This window comes from Phocoena sinus, chromosome 16 (genome assembly GCF_008692025.1).
Source record: "Phocoena sinus isolate mPhoSin1 chromosome 16, mPhoSin1.pri, whole genome shotgun sequence".
NCBI classification, from domain to species: Eukaryota; Metazoa; Chordata; class Mammalia; order Artiodactyla; family Phocoenidae; genus Phocoena; species Phocoena sinus.
This window is the reverse complement of record NC_045778.1, coordinates 25,395,446-25,422,985: the sequence shown is the minus strand read 5'-3', so window position 1 is coordinate 25,422,985 and position 27,540 is coordinate 25,395,446. Positions and strand designations below refer to the sequence as shown.

The 27,540-nt window shown below is 39.2% G+C and overlaps 1 protein-coding gene across 4 annotated transcripts; it reads left to right on the top strand.

The window, feature by feature from the left end:
* The first annotated feature begins 266 nt into the window (after positions 1 to 266).
* ANXA7 (annexin A7) lies at positions 267 to 27,540 on the top strand. Of its 4 annotated transcripts, none has more exons than XM_032607982.1 (14): positions 267 to 388; positions 3,896 to 3,950; positions 6,183 to 6,405; positions 7,008 to 7,109; positions 7,722 to 7,786; positions 8,216 to 8,281; positions 12,450 to 12,552; positions 12,770 to 12,864; positions 15,674 to 15,787; positions 16,026 to 16,196; positions 19,113 to 19,283; positions 19,363 to 19,438; positions 20,517 to 20,629; positions 22,647 to 23,145. In XM_032607982.1, the coding sequence occupies exons 2-14, from the start codon at positions 3,897 to 3,899 to the stop codon at positions 22,767 to 22,769; spliced, it is 1,476 nt and encodes a 491-aa protein (XP_032463873.1). In that variant the 5' UTR covers positions 267 to 388; position 3,896; the 3' UTR covers positions 22,770 to 23,145. The 4 variants fall into 4 exon arrangements, 2 of the variants coding, with proteins under 2 accessions (XP_032463873.1, XP_032463874.1); XR_004346159.1 differs by lacking the exon at positions 8,216 to 8,281 and adding an exon at positions 24,620 to 27,540 and having other exon boundaries at positions 270 to 388; positions 22,647 to 24,053; XR_004346158.1 differs by lacking the exon at positions 8,216 to 8,281 and adding an exon at positions 24,445 to 27,540 and having other exon boundaries at positions 270 to 388; positions 22,647 to 24,056.

Sequence of the window (27,540 nt, the reverse complement as noted above, 5' to 3'; positions counted from 1 at the left end):
AGGGAGGACGGCACATCAGGCGGAGAGGCTGCCCCTGGCCTCCCAGTTTCGAGCCCTTCTTTGCCGCCCACCACTGAAGGGGCTTCGGGATTCCTCAGGACGGCTTCAACTTCCCAAATGGCTTGAGAGAGCCCAGAAGGAACTGTGATAAAACTGGCTGGTGCATCCGAAGAGAGCGTCTTCTCGCAGGTGGAGCGGCGAGGCGGGGCGGAAGGGAAAGCCGGAGCAGCGGCACCGACAGCCGCCTGGACTAGCCCTGTCGGCGCCGCCCCCTGCGATCCTAACGGCCTCGGGCGGCGGCCCTCGGCGCCCCGCCCTTCCCGGGCCCGCCCCCGGCTCCATCTTGCCCGAGATCAGTTTGGGACGAGACGCTGCTCCACCGGGTCAGGTGAGGAACGGCGTACCCTACCCTTGCCACCCCTCGTCCCCCTCGGTCGCCTCGCCCCGGCCTGCTCTGAGGCCTGCCAGCCGGGAGAGGGCGGGGCCCCGCGTGTGTCCACGAGCCGGGGGGCGCTGGAGGAGCCTGTGGGCCCCGGGAGTGGCCGGCGACTCGGTGTGCGCGTTTTGGGACCCGGGCTGCCTGGTGGGGGCGTTCGGGCGGGGGCGCATTAGGGCGGGATCGGCGAGGCGTTCGGGTAACGGGAAGTCCTGTTCGCCGGTCATCTGTGCCCCTTGGCTGTCCGGAGGTCCGAGGGAGCTCACTGCCCGAGGGGCCTCCCGCGCAGGCAGGTGGACCACAGGTGGAGGGGTTGAGGCCAGAGGATGGCCCTGCTGAAGCGACCCCAAGGAGGGCTGAGTAGGAAAACCGGTGAGCAGCACCGAAAGCTAAGTCCGGCTGGTGACTAGACTTCCTGGTGACACAGCAAATTTAGGGAAACTTGGGACGTTTGTACTTGCTTAGTGAACCTAGGACAGAATGCGGAAGCCTAAAACTGTACAGTGGTTCAGGTTTATAATTCTTGGGAGCTATTCAGGGAAGTGGCATTCCAGATTTGATTCCTAGTACCTTAGCAGCAGCAAACGTGTGCTGATTTGAGCCCAACCTGTGTGAACAATTCTACAGAAGGAGATGGCTGATGTCCACCATAAAGTGACAGAAATGAAAAGAAGTCGTCCAACTGCCTTTAAACTCTCTAATTTCTGCCAGCTGGTGGGGAGCTGATCTGATAATCTGTCCTAATTAGATAATGAGTGTAATGAGTTACCTATCAGGCAGGGAAGGAGTTCAAGTACTAGATAGGGAGGTAGAAGAGAATTTTGACCACTGCAAAGTGATGCCTCCTTTCAGTCCTCACTGGTGGTGACTGCCTACCCTGTCCATGCAGAGCCTAGTCGTGCCTCCAATTCTTTATTGAAGGGCCCTTGCTGACAGATTTAAATGGTCTTTCCCAATCAAGAGGCAGGTTTTGGAAAATTGTGGTATCTGCTGTTGGCCATCTTCATACACCCTTTCTATTTTGTATTTGTTTCATAAATTTGCAACAGCTGCCTCCTGTGTTCCTGGGCTTCATGCCATCTCTGAGACTTGAATAGTGAGACCCACCCCTTTTAGTAGTTGACTCACTGGGTGGAGATGGTTTGGAAAACCAAGAATGCTTTTCTAGTCTTTTGAAAGTAGTTGCTGACGGAGGATGTTGAAAAGGAAATACAAGTTCTGGTTCACGGGTATAGTCTGATTATTCCTTGGGCAAAGTTGAGTAGTTTGTTGAGTCACCAACTCGGGTTTGTTTCAGCTTTTTACAAAACCTTTTTCAGTCTGCGTTTTGAATAGATGATACATGCATAATTCCAAAAGGACACTTAGCCCTTTTTTTTAGTACATTGAAAAGTCTCCTTGTTATGCCCCAGCTCTCCTCTCCAGAGGCAGCAGTGGAGTACTGTTTCCTACTTTCTTGAGTATACTTTCAGGGATATTCTCTCTATATACAAGCAAATAAATGTAATTTTTACACATTTGGTTGCAAATTATCTATGTAGTTTTTCATCTTGCTTTTTTCCCACTTAATATGACTTAGAGTGGTTTCACATATGAGTAAAAAGAGAGCTGCTCATTTTTAATAGTTGCCTGACACTTCATTGTATGGCTATCCATAATCTGTTTTACCTGTTCCTTATTAATGGACTTTTAGATTGTTTTTAACCGTCTTTTTTTTTTTTTTTTTTTTGGCCATGCCACTTGGCCTGCGGAATCTTAGTTCCCTGACCAGGGATTGAACCCAGCCCATGGCAGTGAAAGCACTGAGTCCTCTCCACTGAACTGCCCAGGAATTCCCAACCTTTTTCTGTTACAAATAGTGTGTAATGAATAGCTTTGTACGTATATAATTTTGCACTTGTGTAAGTATTTTTATGAGGTACATCCTGGAAATAGAATTGCATTCTAGTCCTTTATATAATTATACTTCAAAATGTACCCAGATTCATTTTCTTAAAGTTGCTTTAAGTTTTCTCATGTACGGATAATCTTTATCTTCATTCTGTTCAGAAACTCTTGTTGACGTAATTCCTCTAGTGCCTTTAAAGGTAAGATTTAATGTAGTAGCTAAAGGCCGTAGAAATAGGACTTTGTCACTGGAACAGTTCCTGAGATTTAGAAATTTAAATTGTTTTTGTAGTCTTTGGTGCTATAAAACTTGTTGCCTTTAAAATTATTATTGGGCTTCCCTGGTGGCACAGTGGTTGAGAGTCCGCCTCCCAATGCAGGGGACACGGGTTCGTGCCCCGGTCCGGGAGGATCCCACATGCCGCGGAGTGGCTGGGCCCGTGAGCCATGGCCGCTGAGTCTGTGCGTCCAGAGCCTGTGCTCTGCAACGGGAGAGGCCACAACAGTGAGAGACCCGCGTACCGAAAAAAAAAAAATAATAATAATAATAAAATAATTATTAATTTCTCCCATAAATTATTTTCAGACTTTTTCACTTTATTTTGACCCTGACCTCTTTTACCCTTGGTCCATCTGACTGTTCTTGGATGATATTGTTTCTCCTTTACTCCTTTTTTTTATCAACTGGGCTTGGGGAAGAAGACAGCAAAAAATGATTTAACGTCCTTTGCATCCAGGTCTTTGGATTCCAAATGACCGTTTTAAAACTGACTGGATCAGTTTTCTTATTTTCTTTCAACTTCGACTAAATATATGCCCATTCATTCTCAATTTAGCAAGTTTTTAGCTTCTATACTGTGCTTATGTCATAAGGAGCACTATAATAACTTAAATTTATTTTCTCATTTTCCTCCCCCCGCCGCCCCCCGCATCTCTGTATCAGCACCTAGGACAGTGCTTATTAAATAGTGGGCTTTTGTAAGTGTTGAACTGGATTTGTTTGGGGTCCTTTATTAAAAAATTTTTTATTGGAGTATAGTTGATTTACAATGTTGTGTTAATTTCAGGTGTATGGCAAAGTGAATCAGTTATACATATACATATATTGATGCTTTTTAAGATTCTTTTCTCATACAGGCCATTACAGAGTATTGAGTAGAGTTTCCTGTGTTATAAAGTAGCTCCTCATTAGTTATCTGTTTTATATATAGTAGTGTGTATATGTCATTGTTTGGGGTCTTAATAAAAAAGAAATACAAATCATTTATAGCTGTACTGGGGAGACGAGCCAAAACACATATTGAAAAATTTGGCAAATTAGGTGGTAGATTCAGAAATGCCAAAATATTCTGGTATCAAAATATCATTCACAGACCAGCAGCAATAGCATCACCTGGAAGCTTAGTTAGGAATACAGAATCTTGGGCCCCATCTCAGAACTACTGAATCAGTCTGCCTGCTAGACTCTTTTGAAAGAAGGTGTGTTTTGATTAAACCCTATGACAAAATATATCTTCAAAGGCCTTAATCCTTATAGGAAATTACAGAAGACATTTTTTATTGTTGTTACAGAATGTCGTACCCGGGCTATCCCCCCACAGGCTACCCAGCTTTCCCTGGATATCCTGTAAGTATTGCCACTTATGATACTAAAATAGCTCATGTCCTTGGCACAGATCTTATATAGAACTAGCCAGCCCATGACAGATCTTACAAACATGCTAGAGCAGGGGTCATAAATTCAAATGGCCAGAAGTACTGAGTAGAGTTCATGAGTGAAGGCAGGTGTTGTGGGGAACTACAGGGAGTTGGCTCACCTGTGGAAAGGCAGCAGTTAGTCAGGTTAAGCCACATGTGTCCATGCAGGGAGTCTGACCCAGTGTTGCTGGATAATTCCATATCTTCAAGTAAAGCCAACAATCTGGATTTTATGTGAAATTGCCCAATTTTTTAAATTGAGAAATGAATATTTTAAAATGTTAAATGCTGTATGATTCAGTACAACATGTAGGTAAGCTAAATCGATCCTATGAGTCACCGGGGTTTTTTGTTGTTGTTTTTTTTAAGTATTTATTTATTTTTGGCTGTGTTGGGTCTTCATTGCTGTGCGTGGGCTTTCTCTAGTTGCAGAGATCAGGGGCTACTCTTTGTTGTGGTGCATGGGCTTCTCATTATGGTGGCTTCTTTTGCTGCGGAGCGCGGGCTCTAGGCACGCCAACTTCAGTAGTTGTGGCGCACGGGCTTAGTTGCTCAGCGGCTTGTGGGATCTCCCCGGACCAGGGATCGAACCCGTGTCCCCTGCATTGGCAGGTGGATTCTTAACCACTGTGCCACCAGGGAAGTCCTGAGTTACTGGTTTTTAATCTTTGTGTTAGAAGATTTAAAATAACTTAAGAGGGGGCTTAAGAGAAAGCCCTCGCACGGAAACGAAGACCCAACACAGCAAAAATAAATAAATTAATTAATAAACTCCTACCCCCAACATCTTTAAAAAAAAAAAAACTTAAGAGGAGCTTGACTCATAGGTAACAAATTGCAGTGGATTAGAGGTCCCTGGATTAGTACTTCTGAGACTTTTAGTATTTGGCGTGCACGTTATAAATGTGCTACCAAGTTCTGCCTTGTTAATGTCTATACTGTTCTGAGGACTAACCTCATAGCTGAGGCATAAGTAAGAATTGTGTTTCAATTTTATGCTCATAAGTATGCAGGGCTTCTTTCTAACTCTGGGAGAATAGAAAGAGGGGCCTATACAGATTAATGATAATCTGTATATTCTTATGTAAAGTGAATATATAGCTCTCCTGAATTTATCATTGAAGAGATGAGAATTATGAATATGTTCCCAGGTCCCTATGTACTAAACTGGACTCTGACCACCATTTCAGTCAATATCAGCTAATTGTTAAAACAGACAACCCTAACATCCCAATGACTTAAAGCAATAAAAACTTATTACTTGTTTACTTCAGTCTCCTGGAAGTCAGTGGTGGGGGTGGCCAGGGGAAGGGTGTGGTGGGGAGCTAGGAGGCTTTGTTCCATGTCGTCTTGCGGGTTCCCAGGCTCCTTCCATCCTCTGTTGCCTTGGTATATTGGCTCTACCATCCTCTAGTGCCTTGGAGTCCTCCACTGGATCTTCTGCTTCCAGCTGGCAGATGAAGGAAAAGAGAGGGGAAGAGAGAGCTTAGAGGATTGGGCAGAAAGTTAAGGGGACCAGGCTGGAAGTCGTGTATGTTACTTCTGTCCACATTCGTTTACCAGTATTCAGTCATATGGTCCTATTTAACTGTAACGGGGTCCTGGGAAATGTAGTATAGTTTTGTGGCCTTGGAAAAAGTTTAGTGAACATGTAACAGTCTCTCCACACTTAGACATTGTGTGATCTGAACTGAGGTCCAAAATGTCACACCCAGTGTATGACTCAGGTCACCTTTCCCCCCCGCCACCTGTTATGCACAGGTCCAGATGTGTTGCAAGAAAGCCATGAATTCTTCTCTTTAGGGTAGAGAGGCAAATCTTCCTATTATTTCCAGGTGCTAGGAAAATGAAGGAACTAATGAGCTTTGCTAGTTGTTCCTGAAGGCTTGAGGTTTGGAAAGAGCCTGGTTCTTACTCCCAAATAGAGAAACAGACCCTTCTTGCCTAACACAGGTAGATTTATATATAACTGAATTCTGACAAACAAGTGTCCTGAAAAACTAGTATACTGATAAACTAGTATGAGATACCAGGACTTCTAATGGGCTTTTTAATATGTAAAAGAATAAGCTAGACCTTAACAGTTATCTTTGTTTGTTTCCTTAGCTAGGTTCTATTTCTTGGTGATCACATTCATTTGAAAATTTTTCTGGTTTTTCAGCCTGCGGGTCAGGAGTCATCTTTTCCTCCTCCTGGTCAGTATTCTTATCCTAGTGGCTTTCCTCCAGTGGGAGGAGGTGCCTACCCACCAACACCAAGTAGTGGTTACCCAGGAGCTGGAGGCTACCCAGGAGCTGGAGGCTACCCAGGAGCTGGAGGCTACCCTGCCCCTGGAGGCTATCCCAGTGCCCCACAGCCAGGGGGAGCTCCATCCTATCCTGGAGGTGAGTCCTGGGTTGTGGAATTAGTATAGCATTTTTTTCTTCTCTCTTTAATCCTCTCGGTTCCTTCTTGTTTTGTACGAGGTCAGAGTTGCTCTTAGCCTACTTTCTACCTTAGACAGTAAGGACCTAGCTGGCAAGATAGAAGGATAAAGGTTCTCAGGAGGCATGAAAGCTGGGAGCAGTCTCCAAAATTCTGTTGTGAAAGGAATTAGAATAAATCTCATGGTAATAAAGGACCAATATATAATGGTTTGGTTGATAATTTGTAATCTTAAGAAATGATTAAGATATTTCATTTGGCATGATTGTGACCTTAGGACAGCTTTGTCCACAGTATGTAAAAAACCAAGCCAACCAACCAAACAAACAAAAATCTTAGCACTTTTGTATTATAAGTTATTAAGGCAGATGAATGAAGTAACCTTTTTTTTTAATTTATTTTTTAATGGGGAAGGATTTGTTGAGAAATTGAATTTAGACCAAAAGGGACTACTGCTATAGCATTAATAGTATATTTTCTTCTACTGTTTCTAAAGTTTTCACTTCAATCATGAGAACTGTCACTGTAGTTTGTTTCTTTTTTTCTCTTGTTCTTCCTCCAGGCCAAGGGTTTGGAGCCCCACCAAGTGGAGCAGGCTTTTCTGGCTATCCACAGGCACCCTCACAGTCTTATGGCGGGGGCCCATCCCAGGTCCCACTACCTGGTATGTACTAACTGTCCAGAGAAAAACAGTAGCTTGATATTTTGAATCTTGCAGTTGCTGTTGAAGGAACTTAGTAGTTTATGTTTGGGATCGTCTTTAGTAAACGTTTATACTAAATACTTCTTAGGTAGTATATGGTTTCATGAAGTGTATTAATTTGATGAAAAAGTTTAATCAGCAAGATGGTAATAAGGACCTATTTTTTCAATCAAAAAAAAATTATCTGTCCTGAAGCCAAAAAGCAAAACCTTCAGGAACTTCTCTGCTCATTAGTATAGCACAAAGGAAACAACCCCCAGAACTATGTCCTGTCATCCTTTCCAGATGGAATCAGAATTTAATCTGGTTCAAGTGTTTTGTTCTTTTTTTAGAGTATTGTTTATAAAGAAATTATGTTAAATTATTTTAAAGAAATTAGGACATGGAATATTTTAAAAGGTCCTTGTGACCAAAGTTGGTTTTTGATTCAGTAAATTATAAAACTTAAAAATTATCCTAGTGAATAAATAGTGTGAATATTCTCATATGTTTCCGTATTCATAATAAATCAGTGCTGTTTTGAAAAATTAAATCAGTTAAGACCTGATTGCTGTATTTTTTCTTAATATGTAGGTGGTTTTCCTGGGGGACCGATGCCTTCTCAGTACCCTGGAGGACAATCTCCTTACCCTAGTCAGGTATTTTTTTTTTTCCTACCTTTTAAATTTAGTCTGGGTAACTGGATAATGCTAAAGAAGGGCACTACTCCTTTGCTAACATTAGAGGTTTCCATGAAGCAGAGGAGATGGTCTAAAACAGTTCACTTAAGACTTTAATCTTTGCTTCTGTTAGACTCCATGCTCTTTGGTCCACCTGCTTGTAAGTACTGTCCTGATGACTTTAATAAGACAAACATAGGTCCCTTCTCACAGGTGATGACACCCATACTCTTTTTCATAGTGATTCACTTGGACTCTTGGCGTTGATTTTAGTTCTTTTTCCTCCTCCCTTGCTGGCAGTATAACTATGAACTCAGGTGACTGGGTGGTTGATATTTCTGGCAGTGTTTTATGAAGTATGGTTTTGTTTTCCTTTTTTACCTTTATAACTTTCCACTCTTCTTTCAGATCAATACAGAATCCTTACCTTCCTATCCTGTTTTCTCTCCTGTTTCTCTGGATTATAGCAGTGAAGTGAGTAAGGTTTTTTAATGTTCACTAATCACTAGATCTCCTGTATATGCCTTCATTTGTTTCTAATTTCTCCTGTATTTGTCTCTCACCACTTCCTTGAGGGCTCATTGTATCTGTTTTTATCTTTATGTCCTGGTAGTGCTTGGCAGGGCTTTAAATACAGTAGTCAATTAATGTCTGTTAAATTGATTTTTCAGGAGTCTCAGAAGGTCTCCCGTATATCAAATCTTTGCCCTATCTCAATATAGCTCCTTATTTTAATATTAAGTTTTATTCTTTAATTGACTTGTTAATTCTTTTATATCCTATGCAAGTTACTAGGAACATAAGCAGTTTTATGTTTACCTTATCTTGATTTTCTCATTTCATATTGTCTACTCATAAAGATCTAGCATTTTAAAGCTTTTTTTAGGCTGGGATTGGTAAGGGGTTACAGAATTGGAAGAAAAACAACTTAGCCATTTTCTGGCTTCCTTTCCAGATTTGAGGAATTTTTGAGCTCCAGAGAGGCCACACAGCTAGTGAAAGTCAAAGCTGAGACTAGATCCTAGCTCTTCTGCCTCTCAGACCAGTGGTCTCTGTTATACAGTGCTACTTTGCTGATACAGTAAATGATATTCCTCCAAAGCCCATAGTAAATTGCTTTCAATCCTTTTTTAAAAAAATTGTTGATTATTAATCATATTATAAATCTGTAGTTATTCTAATCATTTGTTATGAGAATTTTTATTTTAGTTTAGTTTAAGCATGCATTTGCTTTTAAAGACATCATTTTATGACTGAATATAAAAGATTTTTAAACATAAAAACACTAAAAGTAAAACATACATACACGTGCAGCTTATCTTGCATAACAATTACGACCCTAAATTGAAACCAGGAAGTTACAGAGCAGTAGATTTTGGGAGATGGAAAGTGGAATAGATGGAAGTGAAATAGACTACCTTGTGAGGGGTGAGCTCCCTGTCACTGAAAATCCCCTGATAGAAGTTGGTGTGTGTGTGTGTGTGTGTGTGTGTATGTGTGTGTAGGAAGATGTAAAGATAGTTTTTGTCTTGGGGCCAGGTGACCTCTCCTGGTTGACCCAATTCTAATTCTACGGCGGTTTTTCAGCAGGAAGATTGGAATGAAATGGAAGGCAAAGGGTGGCACTTTTGGTGGCAGATAGTATGGGCTTTGCTGTGCTGAGAAATCCTCTGTAGTTAGAGTTTTGACCTCAAGAATATAGACCCTGATTTCTTTGAGTTCAGTATAATGCCTGCAGAATGATAGTATTCTTGATGAAGATTCACTTCAAACTTAGACTTTCAACAAAGAATAAAACAAAACCATTTTTCCCTCCAGATGAAAAATGGAATAAGTCTTTTGGTGGTTGTTCGTTTTTAGAAACAAGAGGATGACAGAAAATGATAGTCGTCAAATAGTGCATGATGAGGGTTAGTTTCTCTTACTGTCTAGTTCAGTGTATTATAAACAGAGGCTTCTGCCCTGCTTAGGATTTTAGTGACAGTGGTTACATCAAAGAAAACTTTCATCAGTGCTTGATACATTAAGCCTCATGTAAAGGCAATATGTTGAAAAATTTTTTCTGCTTGAATATTTGCTACAAGTAGAATAATTTTAGTTTTTCCTTAAAACCAATATACAAATATTTCTTGTTAGTTCTCTGCTTACATTCCTGGCTTAGAAACTACTGAAGGATGATTGTTAGGGCTTATTGGTAGAAGAAAGTGTTGGCGTGAGAGTAGAGATGAGTGGAAGGAATTACCGACCATAAAAATGTTTGTCGAAGGGTCTGGTCTCCTTCTCCCCAATCACTTTGCCCCTACAAAGGGGCATATTGGTTGGCATATTGCTGTTACTGTATTCAATGGGTATAACTCGAAATACCATTTCAGTTGCCTAGAAAGCAACTGAATCATTTTATGTTTTGAAATGATGTTGATTGCATCTTTAAATGATATTTTAGAGATACTTGGTTAAATAAAATATATTATTAAAATTAGATTTTAAAAAATGTGATGGGGGGACTTCCCTGGTGGTGCAGTGGTTAAGAATCCACCTGCCAATGCAGGGAACACGGGTTTGAGCCCTGGTCCGGGAGGATCCCACATGCCACAGAGCAACCAAGCCTGTGCGCCGCAACTACTGAGCCTGCGCTCTAGAGCCCGTGAGCCACTACTACTGAGCCCGCGTGCCACAACTGCTGAAGCCCACGCATCTAGAGCCCATGCTCCATTAACAATAGAAGTCACCGCAGTGAGAAGCCTGTGCACCGCAACGAAGAGTAGCCCCTGCTCGCCGCAACTAGAGAAAGCCCGTGTGCAGCAACGAAGACCCAACACAGCCAAAAATAAATAAATTTTTTAAAAAATGTGAAGGGATATCATCTTGCTGTATCCCATCTCTCTTAAACCCTGATTCGAATATTTTAAGAAAACTAATGAATTGTTTCATAGCTTTGTATTTAAAATTTTTTAAACTTAATTTTGTAATAATTTCAGACTTATAAAAAAGTTGTAAAAATTGTATACAGAATTCCTGTATACATACAGTTTACTCAGATTCTTACATAAACACAGTACAGGAAATAACAGTTTTATAATACTATTACCCAACCTTTAGACTTCATCAGTTGTCCCAGTAATGTCCTTCTGGTTCAGGATCAAATCCAGGATGAAACATTGCATTTGTTGTCATGTCTCTTAAGTTTCCTTTAATATGAAATAATTCTTCAGTCTTTGTTGTTAATCACCTTGATACATTGGAAGAATACTACCAGTTATTTTGTAAAATATTCCTTAATTTGTGTTTGTCTGATAAGTCCCCCTGATTAAATCTAGGTTATGCCATTTTGGCAGGAATACCACAGAAATGATGTCGTGTCCCTAGTGAATCATATCAGGAGGCACTAGTTGTTGATTTACCCCATTCCTGGTGATAATTGGTTTTGATCATTTGCTTCAGATGATGTCTGCTAGGTTTTCTGCTGTAATGTTACAAAGTATGCAAATATCTTAGTTCTCATTATACTTTTACCCACTGATTTTAGCATCCATTGATGATTCTTGCCTGAAACAGTACTGTGGTCTTTGTCATATGGTGATTTTTAAATTTCTTTATAGATTTGTATTTAAAAACATATAGTCCTTGTTTTGCTTTCTGGTTTATTTCCTTATAAAATCGATGAAGAATATTGTAACTCCCAGAGTCTGTAGTCATCAATTTCATTTTCATGCTTTTCTTATTATAAAATGTTTTATTTTATGTCTAATAATCAGGGCCCATACAGGAAATGAAGAGCTATTACCAAAAGTATATTGCTTGTTTGAAATCTCATTGGGCAAGTCTGGCTCTACCTCACTAAAGCCATTATTATATTCTTTAAATAAAACACTGCCACTCACACTACCTAGGGATCAATCTCTTTTTTGCCGTCCTGTTCTACCAAGAAGGAAACCAAGGCATGGAAAGATTGTGACTGTCTTCACAAGCTTGACTGTCTTGTTTCCTGAAAGTTTGGTGTCTGGCTATCTTTCGGTGGGAGAAGGATAGTCTCTGTCTGTTCCAGAATGAGCCATGAAAATAAATATCCTTATCCTAAAACCTAAGTACTGGCTTCCTTGCTTAAGAGTGATGATCAGAGAAGTCTTTTTTTTTCCCCCAATATTTATTTATTTATTTTGTCACACCAGGTCTTAGTTGCGGAAGACAGGCTTCTTAGTTTCAGCTCACTGGCTCCTTAGTTGTAGCACATGGGCTCCTTAGTTGCGGCAGGTGGGCTCCTTAGTTGTGGCATGCAAACTCTTAGTTGTGGCATGCATGTGGGATCTAGTTCCCTGATGAGGGATCAGACCCGGGCCCCCTGCATTGGGAGTGTGGAGTCTTATCCACTTCGCCACCAGGGAAGTCCCATAATCGGAGAAGTCTTAAGTTGTCTTCCTGTAAGCAGAGAAACCGGAGTTGGCTTTTTTTTTTTAAGTTAGTATTTTTTTTATTAAAGACGTTGAACATTTTTTCATATTATTTTTCTTCCAGTTTTTTGAGACCCAATTGAAATATAACACTGTATTAGTTTTAGGTATACAACATGTTGATTTGGTATATGTATGTATTGTGAAATGATTACCACAATAACTGATTTGGATTTTATGCCTCTTGTTCTCAGCCTGCTTCGATGACTCAGGGAACTCAAGGAACAATCCAACCTGCTGCCAACTTTGATGCCATGAGAGATGCAGAAATTCTTCGTAAAGCAATGAAGGGTTTTGGTGAGGAAAACATTTTTGTCTTATTTACAATCAAATTCAAATGATTGAGTGTAGAGTAAAAATAAGCTTTATATCATAAACCAAGTTTATATGTGAGCCTGTGTGCACATCCGTCAATTTAATCTGGCACCAGACACCTTGTAAGCATCTAAAAGATGTCATCAAGGAGCACCCCACACAGACCTCATCCTTACTTAGACATGTATGGTTCTTTCAGGTACAGACGAACAGGCAATTGTAGACGTTGTGGCCAATCGTTCCAATGATCAAAGGCAAAAAATTAAAGCAGCTTTTAAGACCATGTATGGCAAGGTATGTTTTGTTTTCTTTTCAGGAGTGAGCATGAACAGTGGCCTTACGCCCTGCATTCTGTCAGGTTGGATACTATCTTTTTATTCGTACTGGTGAGTACAAAGAAGAGACAACTAGATTTCAGAGACCCCAGGAGAGGTGTATTCAATATTTCTTTCTTTCTTTTTTATTAAATAAATTTATTTATTTATCTGTGGCTGTGCTGGGTCTTCCTTGCGGCACGTGGGCTTCTCATTGTGGTGACTTCTCGTGTTGCAGAGCATGGGCTTTAGGTGCGCGGGCTTTAGTAGTTGTGGCTCGCGGGCTCTAGAGCACAGGCTTGGTAGTTGTGGTGCACGGGGTTGGTTGCTCCACGGCATGTGGGATCCTCCCGGACCAGGGCTTGAACCTGTGTCCTCTGCATTGGCAGGCGGATTCTTAACCAATGCGCCTCCAGGGAAGTCCCATCAATATTTATTTCTCTTAGAAGGCTTTCCAATTCTAGAGTAGTCCTTGATCTCACAGTCATACCTATTTACTATGACTGGTAGGTGACACATGTTCAGTAAAAAGTAGATTATGACCACAATCCTGATCAGTAGCTTGGTTCTCGATCTGCTCCTTACAGTTGGATTCAAGGACTTCTTAGGTAGCCCTTGCTTATTTTTGGTCCCTGGTATCATCTTTCACTCCTCTCCCTCCCTCTAAACATATCTTGTATTATGACTTTATAGAACTTCTTGCCATTCCCTGCACACATACTTCTGTGTTTGGTATATGTTGTTCTCTTGTCCTGGAACACCTTTTCCTTTTTTCCTGCATGGCAAACAATTTCTCCAGGATTTGTCTTGATTAAGCTACTTTGTGAAGTTTCTCTCATTGCTCTGGGCATAATTTGGCTGCTTCTTCCACTGTGGTCCCATAGCACTTTGTAAAACCTCTGCTGTAACTAATCTCACTACCCGCTCCCCAAAACTGTGAGCTTCCATCAGGCAAACCATGTCATATTCATCTTTGTATTTATAGTACCAAGTACAGGAACACTAACAGATAGCCACTTAAATATTTGTTGAGTGGATGATCAGTGACTAAATCCAGCAAGATTCTGTGGCTGAAAGGTGTCATCGTTTCTTAAATATAAAGGGCAAGACTGGGTAGCATTGGTTTGCCATTTAGATAGGAGTCCTAAAAATTTTCCGATATCCTCTGAATCCAGTTTACTTTTCTCAGAATGGAAGTAGACTTCCACTAGCTGGTCCCACCTCATCTTTTCTACCCTCCCTGCCCAACCCAAAATCCACTTCCTTAGTCTTAAGGCTGATGAAGTGACACAAACTCTAGTTTCTCTTAGGGTTCAACATCAGACTCACTTTTCTTACAAAAGTATTTTCCACATTATGAATTTCTTTAGTTCACATGTAGTCTGTGCTTTGTTGTCCTGAATTTTCTCATACAGCACTTTTGAATTAAAACTAAATTCCCAGCCTATTTTCCTTACCCACAGCCACCTTTTCTCTTGACTTCTTATTAATAAAAATACTATTCCTCTAGCCTGCCTTGGAGTCTTCTTTGATTCCACACCCTTCTTTGTCAGTTAATCAGTGAATATTGTTTCAGTGCCTACTGTATGCCAGGCACTGCTTTGTCCTAGCAACTGGTTATTGACTATGTCTTGTTGATCTAATCTGTAGAAGAGCTCTTTAAAAATGTGTCTTCTGTCTCCTTTTTTTCTTTCCACCACTCAAGTCCAAGCCTTTATTACTTCTTACCTAAATATTCCAGTAGCCTAAATTTCATTTATAGCCTCTGTCGTCATAGTCCGTACTGCCTGTTGATACTGCCCCTTGTTGCTATATCAATGCCATTTTCTTACGTAAAGGTTTCCAGCAACTCCTCCCAACGTGCAGAATCAAATCCACACTCTTTAGCTTGGTATTCAAGGTAATAATCCAAGCATATAGTTACAACTTTGTTTTACTAATCTCTGAAAACATTACCTTCTAACAAAATTGGTTGTCTTGTTGTTCCATTGAACAAGCTTTGCTCATTCTTGCCTCTATACTGTTGATTCTCAATCTCAGCTGAGTATCATAATCTCTTTTCAAACTTAAAAACACACGCAGAATCTCTGGGTATTCATTCTTGACATAAGTGTTGTTTGTGTTTTTGTTTTTTAGAAAAATTCTGCAGATGATTTTAATGCATATAGCCAAGGCTGGGAACCACTTTTCTGTTCCTTGTTTGTGTTCTTCCTCCTTGCCTGAAATACCTTTCTTCTTTCTCTTTGCCTGCTAATTTTTACATATTCTTCAAGGTCTGGACTAAACGTTTTCTCTGAGCTCTCTAGCCCACTTTAACTTTTCCTATTTCAGCTTATTTCTGTGCTATTTACTCATCTGGTGCTGGAGTACAGGCTGCTTTATATTAACTTTTTAAAAATGTTTATCTTATCTTTTCAAATAAGAACACGATGATGACAATTTCTATTTCCTCATAGAGTAAGAACAGTTTCTTATACTAAGTAAATATCTGTTTATCATTTTGTTAATTTGAATTATTCTTTGTTTCCTATACCTCTTATTTTGTACCTAGTGTAGTGGTGGAACTATAATAAATTTATTATTGTTTATTGATAGAATGAGTAAAATATATCTGCTTGAGTATAATAAACTTAAAATAAATATTTATTCCTTAGTATATAATATTCAGAACAGCAATTGAGGCTTTCATATAGCAATTCAATTCCATTTTTTCATATTGTCCTTAAAAAATTTAAGCAAAACAAAATTTGGAGAGCACATATACTTAGTTTGTATTTGTAATTTAACAGGATTTAATCAAAGATCTTAAGTCAGAGTTAAGTGGAAATATGGAAGAACTGATCCTTGCCCTGTTCATGCCACCTACGTATTATGATGCCTGGAGTTTACAGAATGCAATGAAGGTACTATATGGCATTTACTTTGAGTATTGTATCGTATTTCAAATGTAAAGCCCCATAAACTTTGGCAGTTCTGAATTTATAGTGACAGCTAAATCAGTACATTATTTTATATCATCTGAATATATAGAGCTTTTCAGGTCTGGAGGCCAAAGAAATATTTGATGGAACAGTAAGATTTAACTACTTTCAGAAATTTCATGATTTGTTATATAATTCTCCCTTTCTTCACTTCACATAGGGAGTAGGAACTCAGGAACGTGTATTGATTGAAATTTTATGCACAAGAACAAATCAGGAAATCAGAGAAATTGTCAGATGTTATCAATCAGAATTTGGACGAGACCTCGAAAAGGACATTAGGTCAGATACATCAGGGCATTTTGAACGTTTACTTGTATCCATGTGCCAGGTGAGTATAGCATGAACGTTTGGGTGTTGGTGGAGGGAACATTTTTTACTGCCTATTGCCAGTGGCCATTCTTTATTCCTTTTAATATTTAGCCCCCTTGGAATCTTAACATCTTTAAGAGGGACAATGCAGAATCCACTGTACAGGTTTCTTTGTAGTCACTATTGAAATTTATTTCTGCAGATGTGTCCTTTGTAAGGAATCAGAAATTAACCTCTTTAAGGTTGTATGAAATCAGAAATCACCTTGAGGCTCTGTGTCTTAGAATGGCGATGAATCTGTACTTTTGAGCTTAGCATTGTACTGCCAGTTAAGTCGGACCATCAACTGAAGGTATGTAGGTCCGCCATGCAAGTGCTACAAGAGTGAGGACTGTGAGGAGAGCCAGAAATGCAGAAAATGTTTCAGCGTTCACAGTACTTAGTACTGTGGGTACTGTGCTTAGTACCCTCCTTGTTCTGATTCCCCAAATGTGCTGGAAAAGTGGCAGAAAATTCTCCAAATAGGGTATTTGGAATGATACTACAGATACACTTAGAATGAGATAATCAGGGTATACTTGAAAGAGATGAGGCAAAATACTAGCACACTGATTCAGTATCAGGAGTTGTTGGCTATCCTGCTAGTGCACAGGTTGGACAGTCTTGAAGATTCTAAAAGTAGAGGAGAGGCTCTTCACAGCAAAGGGAGGTAGTTGCAGAAAAGACAGTGTGCCAAAGTGCATGGGTATGGAAATGAGAAAAGAAAGCAAATGGATGGGAGGACATTGAATTTACCCACAACAGAGTAACAGAGCAGGGGAGTAGGTTATCATGAAAAGAAAATCAGGACCAGAGAGTTAATGCTAAAAAATGATTATTAAGACTTTAATGAGGTGCTGAATATTTCTTTATGCAGGGTTCAAGGCCCAGCCATCTTTCAAAGTAAAGGTCCCTATTCCAGGGAGTGGCTTCCTAGGAAAATGGGACTGTATTGTGTACTTGAATCCAAAGGCAATCATCTGGGGAGTTGTTCCTGAGCTCCTTTGCCTGTGCTGTATTCAGTAGCCCATTTAGAATATGCTTCTACACATTCCTTGTGCCCAGTGCTCTTCAGGAGACAATTTCTCACCTTCAAGGAACACCTCTCCATTTTGCTGCTCAGACAGACACTGAGACTCTAGAGGACAGCCTTTCCTTTGTTTGGGTTTGTGTTTCTATTGATATTTTTGAGAGAAACCAACTACCCATCTAAGCTTTACTCTTGTTCAGGCCCAGGCCCTCCCTCTCTTCTTCCCAGTGAAGAGTTTGGTCTATAAATTGGTACAGGCTAGCAGTACTTGAGTTATTTATAACTTCTTCTAAAAGGCTCACATGTCATTTTCATGTATACATTCATAATAAATACTTGTATATTAAGATTACACTTGGATGAAGGAAAGGACGTTCATGAAACCTCCATATTATATACTCCCTCCTTTGACTTAAATTCCTTGAGGGGAAGGGCCCTGTCTTTCTTGTGTCCCCACCACTTAGCACATCCTGTTGTTTCTGTTCCTCTGGAGAACCCTGACTAATACAGCCTGGTACAAAGCAAGTGCTCCATACCTTATAGTTATATGGATAAATACAAAGTGGAACTCAGTATAATGCATGTTGATCTTAAATCCCAGGTAAGCAGACTCATAATTTATTTGAGTGGTAGTTTATATCTCCTATTAGAGGAGGTCCTCAGCGTGGCTCAGTAGTCGCTTCATCATGAGAAATCTAAAGTTACTTCAGACCCTGGAGTTCAGGGATATCCAGCCTCCAGGAAACCTCAGTGCTTCTCTCTCCGAACTGAACAGGGGACGGTGCTTATTGGCTCAGAACATGAACCGATAGAACTAGACCCTATCACAAGAGAAGTGAAAAATGAAATTCCTTTGGTGGCAGAAGGCTTTCTCCCAGAGGATAGAAGTGGCTGCATTGTTAGTGTTCAGGACTTGCTAGATCACGAGTCTGTGTGTGTGGCCACAGCCTCTGGAGGTGTCATACTTTGCAGTCTCAACACACACCATTCTGTTTCTCCTGGCCCAATTACCACCCTTCAAGCCATCTCCTCAGAGAAGCATTCTTGGACTCTCCTGGGCCATTTGTCATTCCCTGCTCTGAGCCCGCACTTAATTCCCAGAGACCTCAGTTATAACCCTAATCCCACCGTGGAGGCATCTTTTATCTCCTTAATGGGAGGAATGGAGTGGCCATAGTCACTTCCAGTCCTTGTGGTTTCTATCATGCCTAGTCTCTTAATACCTGTTAATAAATGTTTATTGAATAAAAACAAAAACAAAAACCCCAAAACTTCTAAACCAAGGACCAAACCCTGAAGAGTAACTTTTTAAAGAACCCCTTTCTCTTGGTGTACCAAGAGAAAGCTTTTTAAAGTGAATGTTAATAAAATTTTCCACACTTTCAAAAATAAAATGTGTGTGTGATTTTTCATGGAAACCTTTTCTGATTTAATTTAGCTCTCAAAGCCCTGAAAACCTCTCATTTTAATATAACCTCATTAAACCATGGTCATATAAAATCCAAAGTTGGCAGTGTAATAAAGTACTAGTTACACTAGTATAGTTTCTTTGGAAATGAAAGATAAGTGTGACAAACTTTATGCATTAATTTTTAGTAAATTGTCCCTTTAAATCCAGAAATGACTAGATTGGAAAAACTTTTTTTTTTCTTTTACAATTTTATTTTACTTTTTTGTCACATGGCATGCAGGATCTTTGTTCCCTGAGCAGGGATCGAACCTGTGTCCCTGTCATGGGGACCTGTCCCCTGCAGTGGAAGTGCGGAGTCTTAACCACCAGACCACCAGGAAGTCCCAGAAAAAAAATTTTTTTTTTTAATAGAACTTGTATCACCTTCTTCTAATTCCTGCCTTCCTCTTTTGCAGGGAAATCGCGATGAGAACCAGAATGTTAACCACCAGCTGGCTCAGGAAGATGCTCAGCGTCTCTATCAGGCTGGTGAGGGGAAATTAGGGACAGATGAATCTTGCTTTAACATGATTCTTGCCACAAGAAGCTTTCCTCAGCTGAAAGCTACCATGGAGGCCTATTCCAGGGTATGAGCTTTTCTTTTGAAGATTTGGCTTCCATTTTAAGGTGTGAAAATATTTTAACCACTATACTTTTTGTTTACAGATGGCTAATCGAGATTTGTTAAGCAGTGTCGGCCGTGAGTTTTCTGGAAGTGTTGAAAGTGGTTTGAAGACCATCTGTAAGATACTTTAGTGTTTTGCTTTGTTTTCTTTATAAATGAGTGAGGCTTTGAATAGTTGTTCCCATTAAGTGGTGATTATTAATATAGCCTCCCTGGAATCTGCTTAGGCAGAGACCAAGCTAACCCTCTGTTTTTATATGCAATTCTCTATGAATGGTTGGTGGTGTGATCAAATAGGATTGTTTTGAAATTATTTGGTCTTTATTCTCTATGCCCTTCTTGAGGACTATACAAAAATATATGATAGATTGTAGCATTTCCATTAAGGTGAATAGGAAAGCCCTAAGGAACTACAGAGTGCCACCACACAAAGCGTCATTTTGAGCTCTCCAAAACACCTTTGAAGTACTTAGCCCAATGAGACCCTTTTCCATTTGGAAATTAAAAACCCAGTTTTTGGTGTCCTGACATTCAGATGTTTAATGAAATGGAAATTTCATTCTCATGGAGAATATAAAACTAAAGAGACTATTAGTAACACATTGATATTAGCAATTGAATATCTTACAAATACTACTATAGTAATTGTAGCTAACGTAATGATGTATAGTTAGTACATCTCTACCATCTGCAGGAAGAGACTTTGCTAATTTAATTTTACTAAGAGAAAACATGTCAGATTTCTTATTATCATTCTCAAATCTTTGCTCAAATCTGTGATTTCTTTTTTTATATTGGAGTGTATCTTACATCCTTCTGTCAGTCAAATGATATATTTGACATCTAGAATTCAGATTTTAGTCATTATTCCTTTTAAGTAAGATATTACCAGGGCACAGTTGCTACAGATTTTCTCACTTTAAGGGGGAAAATGTTAAGAAGCTAATGACTGCATCGATGGAGAGAAAATGGGATTTATTGGCCAGAGGGGATCTTGTAGAATTGAAGGTAGCCTGTCTGATGCTGCTGGAAAGAAAGATGGAGGCTGAGAAAAATCAAGGGGAGAATATCTTCAACTCACCTCAGATTTCTGAGATGATTACATAGAAAATGATCAAAAGCAGCTAGAAGTGATAGATGGTGTGTGCACACCTTTGTCAAGTCATTTCACGTCTGAAGCGTCTCTCACTTGCAGTGCAGTGTGCCCTGAACCGCCCTGCCTTCTTCGCTGAGAGGCTGCACTATTCTATGAAAGGTGCCGGCACAGATGACTCCACCCTGGTCAGGATTGTGGTCACTCGAAGTGAGGTGAGGCTTTCTCTGTTTGTCTGATCTTACTTGATTTTGAATGTTGATCCTTTTTTCTTAGCAATATTAAAAACATTTTTTTCTTCTAGTTTTATTGAGATATAATTGACACTGTATAAGTTTATAATCGGCACTGTATAAGTTTAAGGTATGCAGCATAGTGATTTGACTTATATACATCATGAATATTTTCACAGTAAGTTTAGTGAACATCCATCATCTCATATAGATACAAGATTAAAGGAAGATGTTTTCCCTTGTGAAGAGAACTTTTAGGATGTACTCTCAACAACTTTCATGTATAATGTAAAGCAGTGTTAATTATATTTATCTCGTTGTACATTACATACCTAGTACTTACTTATCTTATAACTGCAAGTTTGTACCTTTTGACTGTCTTTCTCCAATCTTCCCTCTCCAACCCCTCACCTCTGGTAACCACAAATCCGATCTCTTTTTGTATGAGTTTGTTCATTTTTGAAGTATAATTGGCCTATAATACTATGCTTATTTCTGTTATACAACATAGTGATTCGATATTTCTATACATTTCAAAAGGATCCCCATGATAAGTCTAGTTATGACATGTCACCTTACAAAGATATTACGTAGTTATTGACTGTATTCCCCACACTGTATGAGGGAGTTCCCTAGTGGTCTAGTGGTTAGGATTTGGCGCTTTCACTGCCATGGCCTGGGTTCAATCTCTGGTCGGGGAACTGAGATCCTGAAAGCCACGAGGTGCAGGGGGGAAAAAAAAGAACTGTATGAAAGACCTATGCAGATTAATCCCATTGGACATAAAAAATCTTAAAATTTAGCATACACTTAATTATGAAATAACTGTAAAAATTTTTATATTTATCTTTTTACCTAAATATAGCCTCAGATGTATTCCTTTCTTTGACTTTGTTTATTTAGTGGACTTCTTTTTAATCAAAAGAAAGCATATGCTATGAAATTATATGAAAGAAGGTAAATCATTTTTTAAAAGAGAACCATAATACAGTATTTAGAAAAACCTTCTTGTGTATTTGTTTTTAGACTTAAATTTTCTAAGCAGGATCCCTTTTTCTTTAATTATAATAAAATATACGTAACACAAGATTCCCATTTTAATCATTTTTAAGTGTACAGTTCAGTGACATTAAGTACATTCACATTGTTGTGCAACCATCACCACCAGAACTTTTTTACCTTACAAAACTGAAAACTCATTAAACAATAATTCACCATTCTCCTTGCTCCCCAACTCCTGGCAGCCACCATTCTGCTTTCTGTCCTATGTATTTGACTACTCTAGATACTTCATATAAGTGGAATCATACAGTATTTGTCCTTTTTAACATCTTCAAGGTTCATCCACATTGTAGCATGTGTCAGGATTTCCTTCTTTTCTAAGGCTGAATAATGTTCCATCGTATGCATACACAACTTTTTGTTTATTCATTCATCCGTCAATGGACACTTGGGTTGCTTCCACTTTTTGGCTGTTATGATTAATGTTGCTGTGAACATGGGTGTACAAATTTTGAGGCTCTCCTTTCACTTTTGTGTATACCCAGAAGTGGAATGGCTGTATTATATGGTAATTCTGTTTTTATTTTATTTTTTTGAGGAATTACCATACCATTTTCCCGTGGCAGCACCAGTTTACATTCCTACCAGCAATGTACAAGAGTTCCAACTTCTCCACATCCTTGCCAACACTTGTTATTTTCTGTGTTTTTGATAATAGCCATTCTATCAAATGGTTTTTAAATGACTAATATATTTGGAATAGTAGATGAAACTAGTATCACCCTTATTCAATATCTTTACAGAACAGTGAATCAGACATTCACTGGGTGACGCTAGTACTGGTATGAATGCTAGCTATAAAATGCCGGTCATCTGGTGTTTTTTCCCCTCTGCTTTGGTTATAATTAGGATCTTTTCACTATTAAAGAATAATTCTAATATCAGTTTTCTTTAACAGCTGTTTTCTAATATCAAAAATATCATGTCTTGCATGCAGATTGATCTTGTACAAATAAAACAGATGTTCAGTCAGATGTATCAGAAGACCCTGAGCACAAGGATTGCAAGTGATACGAGTGGAGATTACCGAAGGCTTCTTCTGGCCATTGTGGGCCAGTAGGAGAGATTTTTTTTAAATGAGTGGAAGCTATTCAGAGCTTATCCTTCAAAGCAATGACTGACCTGCATGCAGCAACATCAATCCTCACCTAACCAAAAGAGCTTTTTACTAAAGACTGTGTCAGGGTATTGTGCTTGGTTTGCACATGTGGTTATTGCCTTAATTCCAATGTTATTTTTTTCTCTATATACGATCAAGTAAAGCCATATCACAATGATGAATAATGCAATGTTTGTAAAGCATAATTCTCACTGCTCTTATTCTAAATAGGATACCAAATTGAATAAAAGTCACAACAGTCTGTAATTCTGTGTAATAATACTGAATAAAAAATTCAATATTGAATAAATTTGAATAAATATTGAATTTAAAAAAGCCCTTGCCTTCCATTGGACAATTATAGTTGGTAATATGTCAAAACTGTATTTTTTTTTTTAAATTCAGCTCTTTTGACCTAGAAGAGCAATTTGCATCTTACTTTACATAAATAGGTATTCTATATTCATAAACACTAAACTTCCCACATAGAAAATAGTTTAGTATTGCCTGTAATAACTTTTAAAAAAGGGATTATGTGTTTATGTGCATAAAATATATAGCCTACTTTTACGTCTACTGAGACTGCCTAGAGATCTTTATTGGCCCTTGATTTTTTAAAAAAATTTATGAAAGACTTTAATTTTAGTTGCAATTTAATCATGATTCAAGACAGTGAAGCTTGACACATAAGAGGTGCTGAATGAATGAATAAATGAGGCTTAAATCATCTTCCTGGGAGATTGAATACTAGCTCTCTGGAGAAGTAGTTCAGGGAGTCAGTGATTTCAAACCTGGCTTTATTCCCAGTACTGAGCAATTACTTACCGAGTATGTTGAGCATTACAGTAGGTTAGGGAAAGTATCAGTACAAAGGAAGGAGGTTTGTAATCTAGTGGGGGTTCTAAACAAAAATTAGGATACAAGGAAATTGTAAATGTTAGATTATAAATTCTGCTGAGGGTAATAACCCTATTTGTTCTTTGTGTTGAGCTCCCCGGTACAAAGCAGATATTTAATACAGATCTGGTGAATGATTGTACTAAAAATTGAGGGGAAGAATAGTAATTATCAATTATATTTCGATAAACATTTGTGTAAGTACCAAGGGACATACATACAAGGTGGTATAAGACACAACTTTACTCTTAGAGAGATAGACCTCTGTACAACTGTAGTGCAGGGCAAAAGCAAGATACATAGGTAGAAGGATCACTGGCTAAGATAGATTTTTTTTTTTTTTTTTTTGCGGTATGCGGGCCTCTCACTGTTGTGGCCTCTCCCGTTGCGGAGCACAGGCTCTGGACGCGCAGGATCAGCGGCCATGGCTCACGGGCCTAGCCGCTCCACGGCATGTGGGATCTTCCCGGACCGGGGCACGAACCCGTGTCCCCTGCATTAGCAGGCGGACTCTCAACCACTGCGCCACCAGGGATGCCCTAAGATAGATTTTTGATATAGGTTTTGGAAAAGTAAGTAACAGTGATGGGATTTGGTAAAGGTGAGAAAGAGGGGTGTAAGGTACTAGGGAAAGAAAAGATATAAGCTATATATTTTTAAGCTTTTAAAAATTGAGGGCTTCCCTGGTGGTGCAGTGGTTAAGAGTCCGCCTGCCAATTCAGGGGACTCCAGGTTCAAGCCCCGGTCCGGGAGGATCCCGCGTGCTGTGGAGCAGCTCGGCCTGTGCACCACAGCTGCTGAGCCTGTGCTCTAGAGCCCTCGAGCCGCAGATGCTGAGCCCATGTGCCACAACTGCTGAAGTCTACACGCCTGGAGCCCATGTTCCGCAGCAGTAGAGGCCACCTTAATGGGAGGCCTGTGCACCGCAGTGAGGAGTAGACCCTGCTCGCTGCAAATAAAAAGAAAGCCCGCACACAGCAGTGAAGACCCAGCACAGACATAACTAATTAATTATTTTTTAAAATTGAGATATAATTCATATATCATACCATTCATCCTTTTAAAGTGTACAATTCAGTCGTTTTTAGGATATTCATGCATTTGTGCAACAATCACCACCATCAATTTTTGAACATTTTCATCATCCAAAAAGAAAACTTATACCCATTGGCAGTCATTCCCCCTTTCCCCTCCTCCTGCCCAGCCCCTGGGAATCACTAATCTACTTTCTGTCTCTCTGGATTTCCCTATTGGGGCTTTTCATATGAATGGAATCATACAATGCATTGCCCTTTGTGTCTGGCTTCTTTGAATTAGCATACTGTTTTTAAGATTCACCTGTGTAGTAGCGTGAATCAATACTTCATTCTGATTTGTGGCTGGATAATCCATTGTTGGATATACATTTTGCTTGTCCATTTATCAATTGATGGACATTTGGGTTGTTTTCACCTATTGACCATTATGAATAATGCTGCTATGAACATTCATGTACAAGTTTTTCTGTGGACACATGTTTTCAATTCTCTTGGCTATAGTACTATGAGTGGAATTGCTGGTACATACAGTATTTTTATGTTTAACTTTTTTTTTTTTGCTGCTCATTAGAACATTTATTTCTCAGAAAATAAGTTTAAGACAGTCATATTACTGTAAGTAAAACTAACTTTTGTATTCTTTACAAGCATAGATTTTTCTCTTATTACCTCTCTTATACCATCTGTTACAAACAATTCTAGAAAGCAAAGTCACTTTCTACAATAAATAGAGCATCGTGTGCTTCACAGTAGACGTGACTGAGACATAAGCCCCATGCCACAGCAGGACCTGAACTGTTTCCTGTTCTAAAAGAGCAGTTTTAAAAATGAGACTCAGAGAGAGACTGAAAGATTCAAAGAGACTGAAAAAAAAAAGGGAGAGAGAAAGAGACTAAGAAAGTGTTGGGGGGAAGAAAGAGACACACAGAGAGAGTATGTTTAACCTTTTGAAGATCTGCCAGACTATTTTCCACAGCAGCTGTATGCACCATTTTGCGATCCTACCAGCAATGAGTGAGGCTTCCAATTGCTCCTCATTCTTATCAACACTATCATTGTCTATTTGAATATAGCCATCCTAGTGGATGTGAAGTGGCATCTCACAGTGGTTTTGATTTGCATTTCCCTAATGACTAACGAGCATATTTTCTTGAGCTTATTAGCCATTTGCGTATCTTCTTTGGAAAAATGTCTATTCAAATACCCATTTTTAAATTTGGGGAACTAGGATCCTGCAAGCCTTACGGTGAAACAAAAAAGGTATGTGTGCACAAGGTAGGATAGTTATTGCAGCGCAGATTCACTCACAACCCTCACTGGGGAAAAAATCCAGAGAGATGCCTTACTCAACAGTTGCATAGTTTTATTTTGAGAACTGTTATGACTTATAACACTGCAATTAAAAAAAATCTTTTTCTTAATTTTTATAATTTTAATATGTTTATTAGCAGAAATACAATTTGTTTTTAAATTTTGGCTCCGGTAATTGTATCCTAAGCAAAGAGTTTCCATGGGGAGTAGTGTGTGGGTGTGTGTATAGTTTAATAATTTCTTTTGAAATAGTTTCAAATGTATAGAAAAGTTGCCAGAACAGTACAAAGAACTCCCATGCTCCTATTTCCTCTTCACCCAGATTCTCATATAGTTAACATGTTATTGGTTCATTGCTCACTCTTGAGTATGTGTGTGTGCGCATATATCCTTTGTTATTAGTCTTTTTCTGAAACTTCTGAGGGTTGAGAGAGCAAACTGCAGTCATGATGTCCCATCACTCCTAAACACTCCAGTTGGTATTTTCCCCCAAACAGGGACACTCTTCTACATAACAGCAAACAATCTTCCACACCAGGAAATCAGTATTGGTACAACACTACTACCCAATCTACTAAGCCCATTCAAAGTTCGCCCACTATCCCAACAATGTTTCTTTTCCTTTCTGGGTCAACATGCTATACAGGAATAAGTATTGCATTTAGTTGTTGTGTATCTTCAGACTCCTTTAATCTGCAAGAGTTGCCAGTCTTTCATGGCCTTGACAGTTTTATTAAAGGGTACAGACCTTAGTTTCTACAGGACGGCTTACAACCGAGGTGCCTTGTTTGCAGGAGTACCACAAAATGATGCTTTGCTTTTCCCAGTGAGTCTCATCAGGAGGCACAAAATGTAGACTCCTCCCGACACTGGTGATGTTAACCTTGATCACTTGATCATGCTGGTTTCTTAAATTCACTGTTTTTCCCTTTGTAATTGATTAGTATTCCAAAATCATGCCAGTATCCTATTCCTCATCAAACCTCCACACACCAATCTTACCACTAAAGACTCATGTCTAAATCATCCACTTCTATAGTTGGTGCCAAATGGTAATTCTCTATTTCCATCATTTCCTTTCCATTATTGGGTTGGCATTCTACTGTTAGAAAGAGCTTTCCTTTCTCTTCATTTATTTATATCAATGTGAACTTGTGTATTCCTATTTTATTCAATGGATTGTAATCCATTATTATCATTGTTTATCTTGATCCTCAAATTGTGATTTGGCCAGGAGCCCCTTCAAGCTGGCTCTTAGCAGTGCAACATTTTAAAGTTGTATACTTCTAAGATTCATCCATGTTGTGAAGAGCTGTAGTTCATTCATTTTGACTCCTTTGTAATACGTGATATTGTGAATATATATCAGTGTATTCATCCACCCTTCCGTTTGAGTTGTTTCCAGGCTTTTGCCATTGTATTTTGCCATTCCAACTCTAAAGTAATGTTGAATTTCAAACGTATTAAATTTTTGCATTAACATCATA

What these genes read in the sequence shown, in the direction of transcription:
- ANXA7 (XM_032607982.1), top strand. Translation starts at nt 3,897, where the DNA reads ATGTCGTACCCGGGCTATCCCCCCACAGGCTACCCAGCTTTCCCTGGA. An exon ending in AATCTCCTTACCCTAGTCAG is followed by an intron (nt 7,787 to 8,215) that starts GTATTTTTTTTT and finishes CTCTTCTTTCAG; the next exon opens with ATCAATACAGAATCCTTACC. An exon ending in CCATGGAGGCCTATTCCAGG is followed by an intron (nt 19,284 to 19,362) that starts GTATGAGCTTTT and finishes TTTTGTTTACAG; the next exon opens with ATGGCTAATCGAGATTTGTT.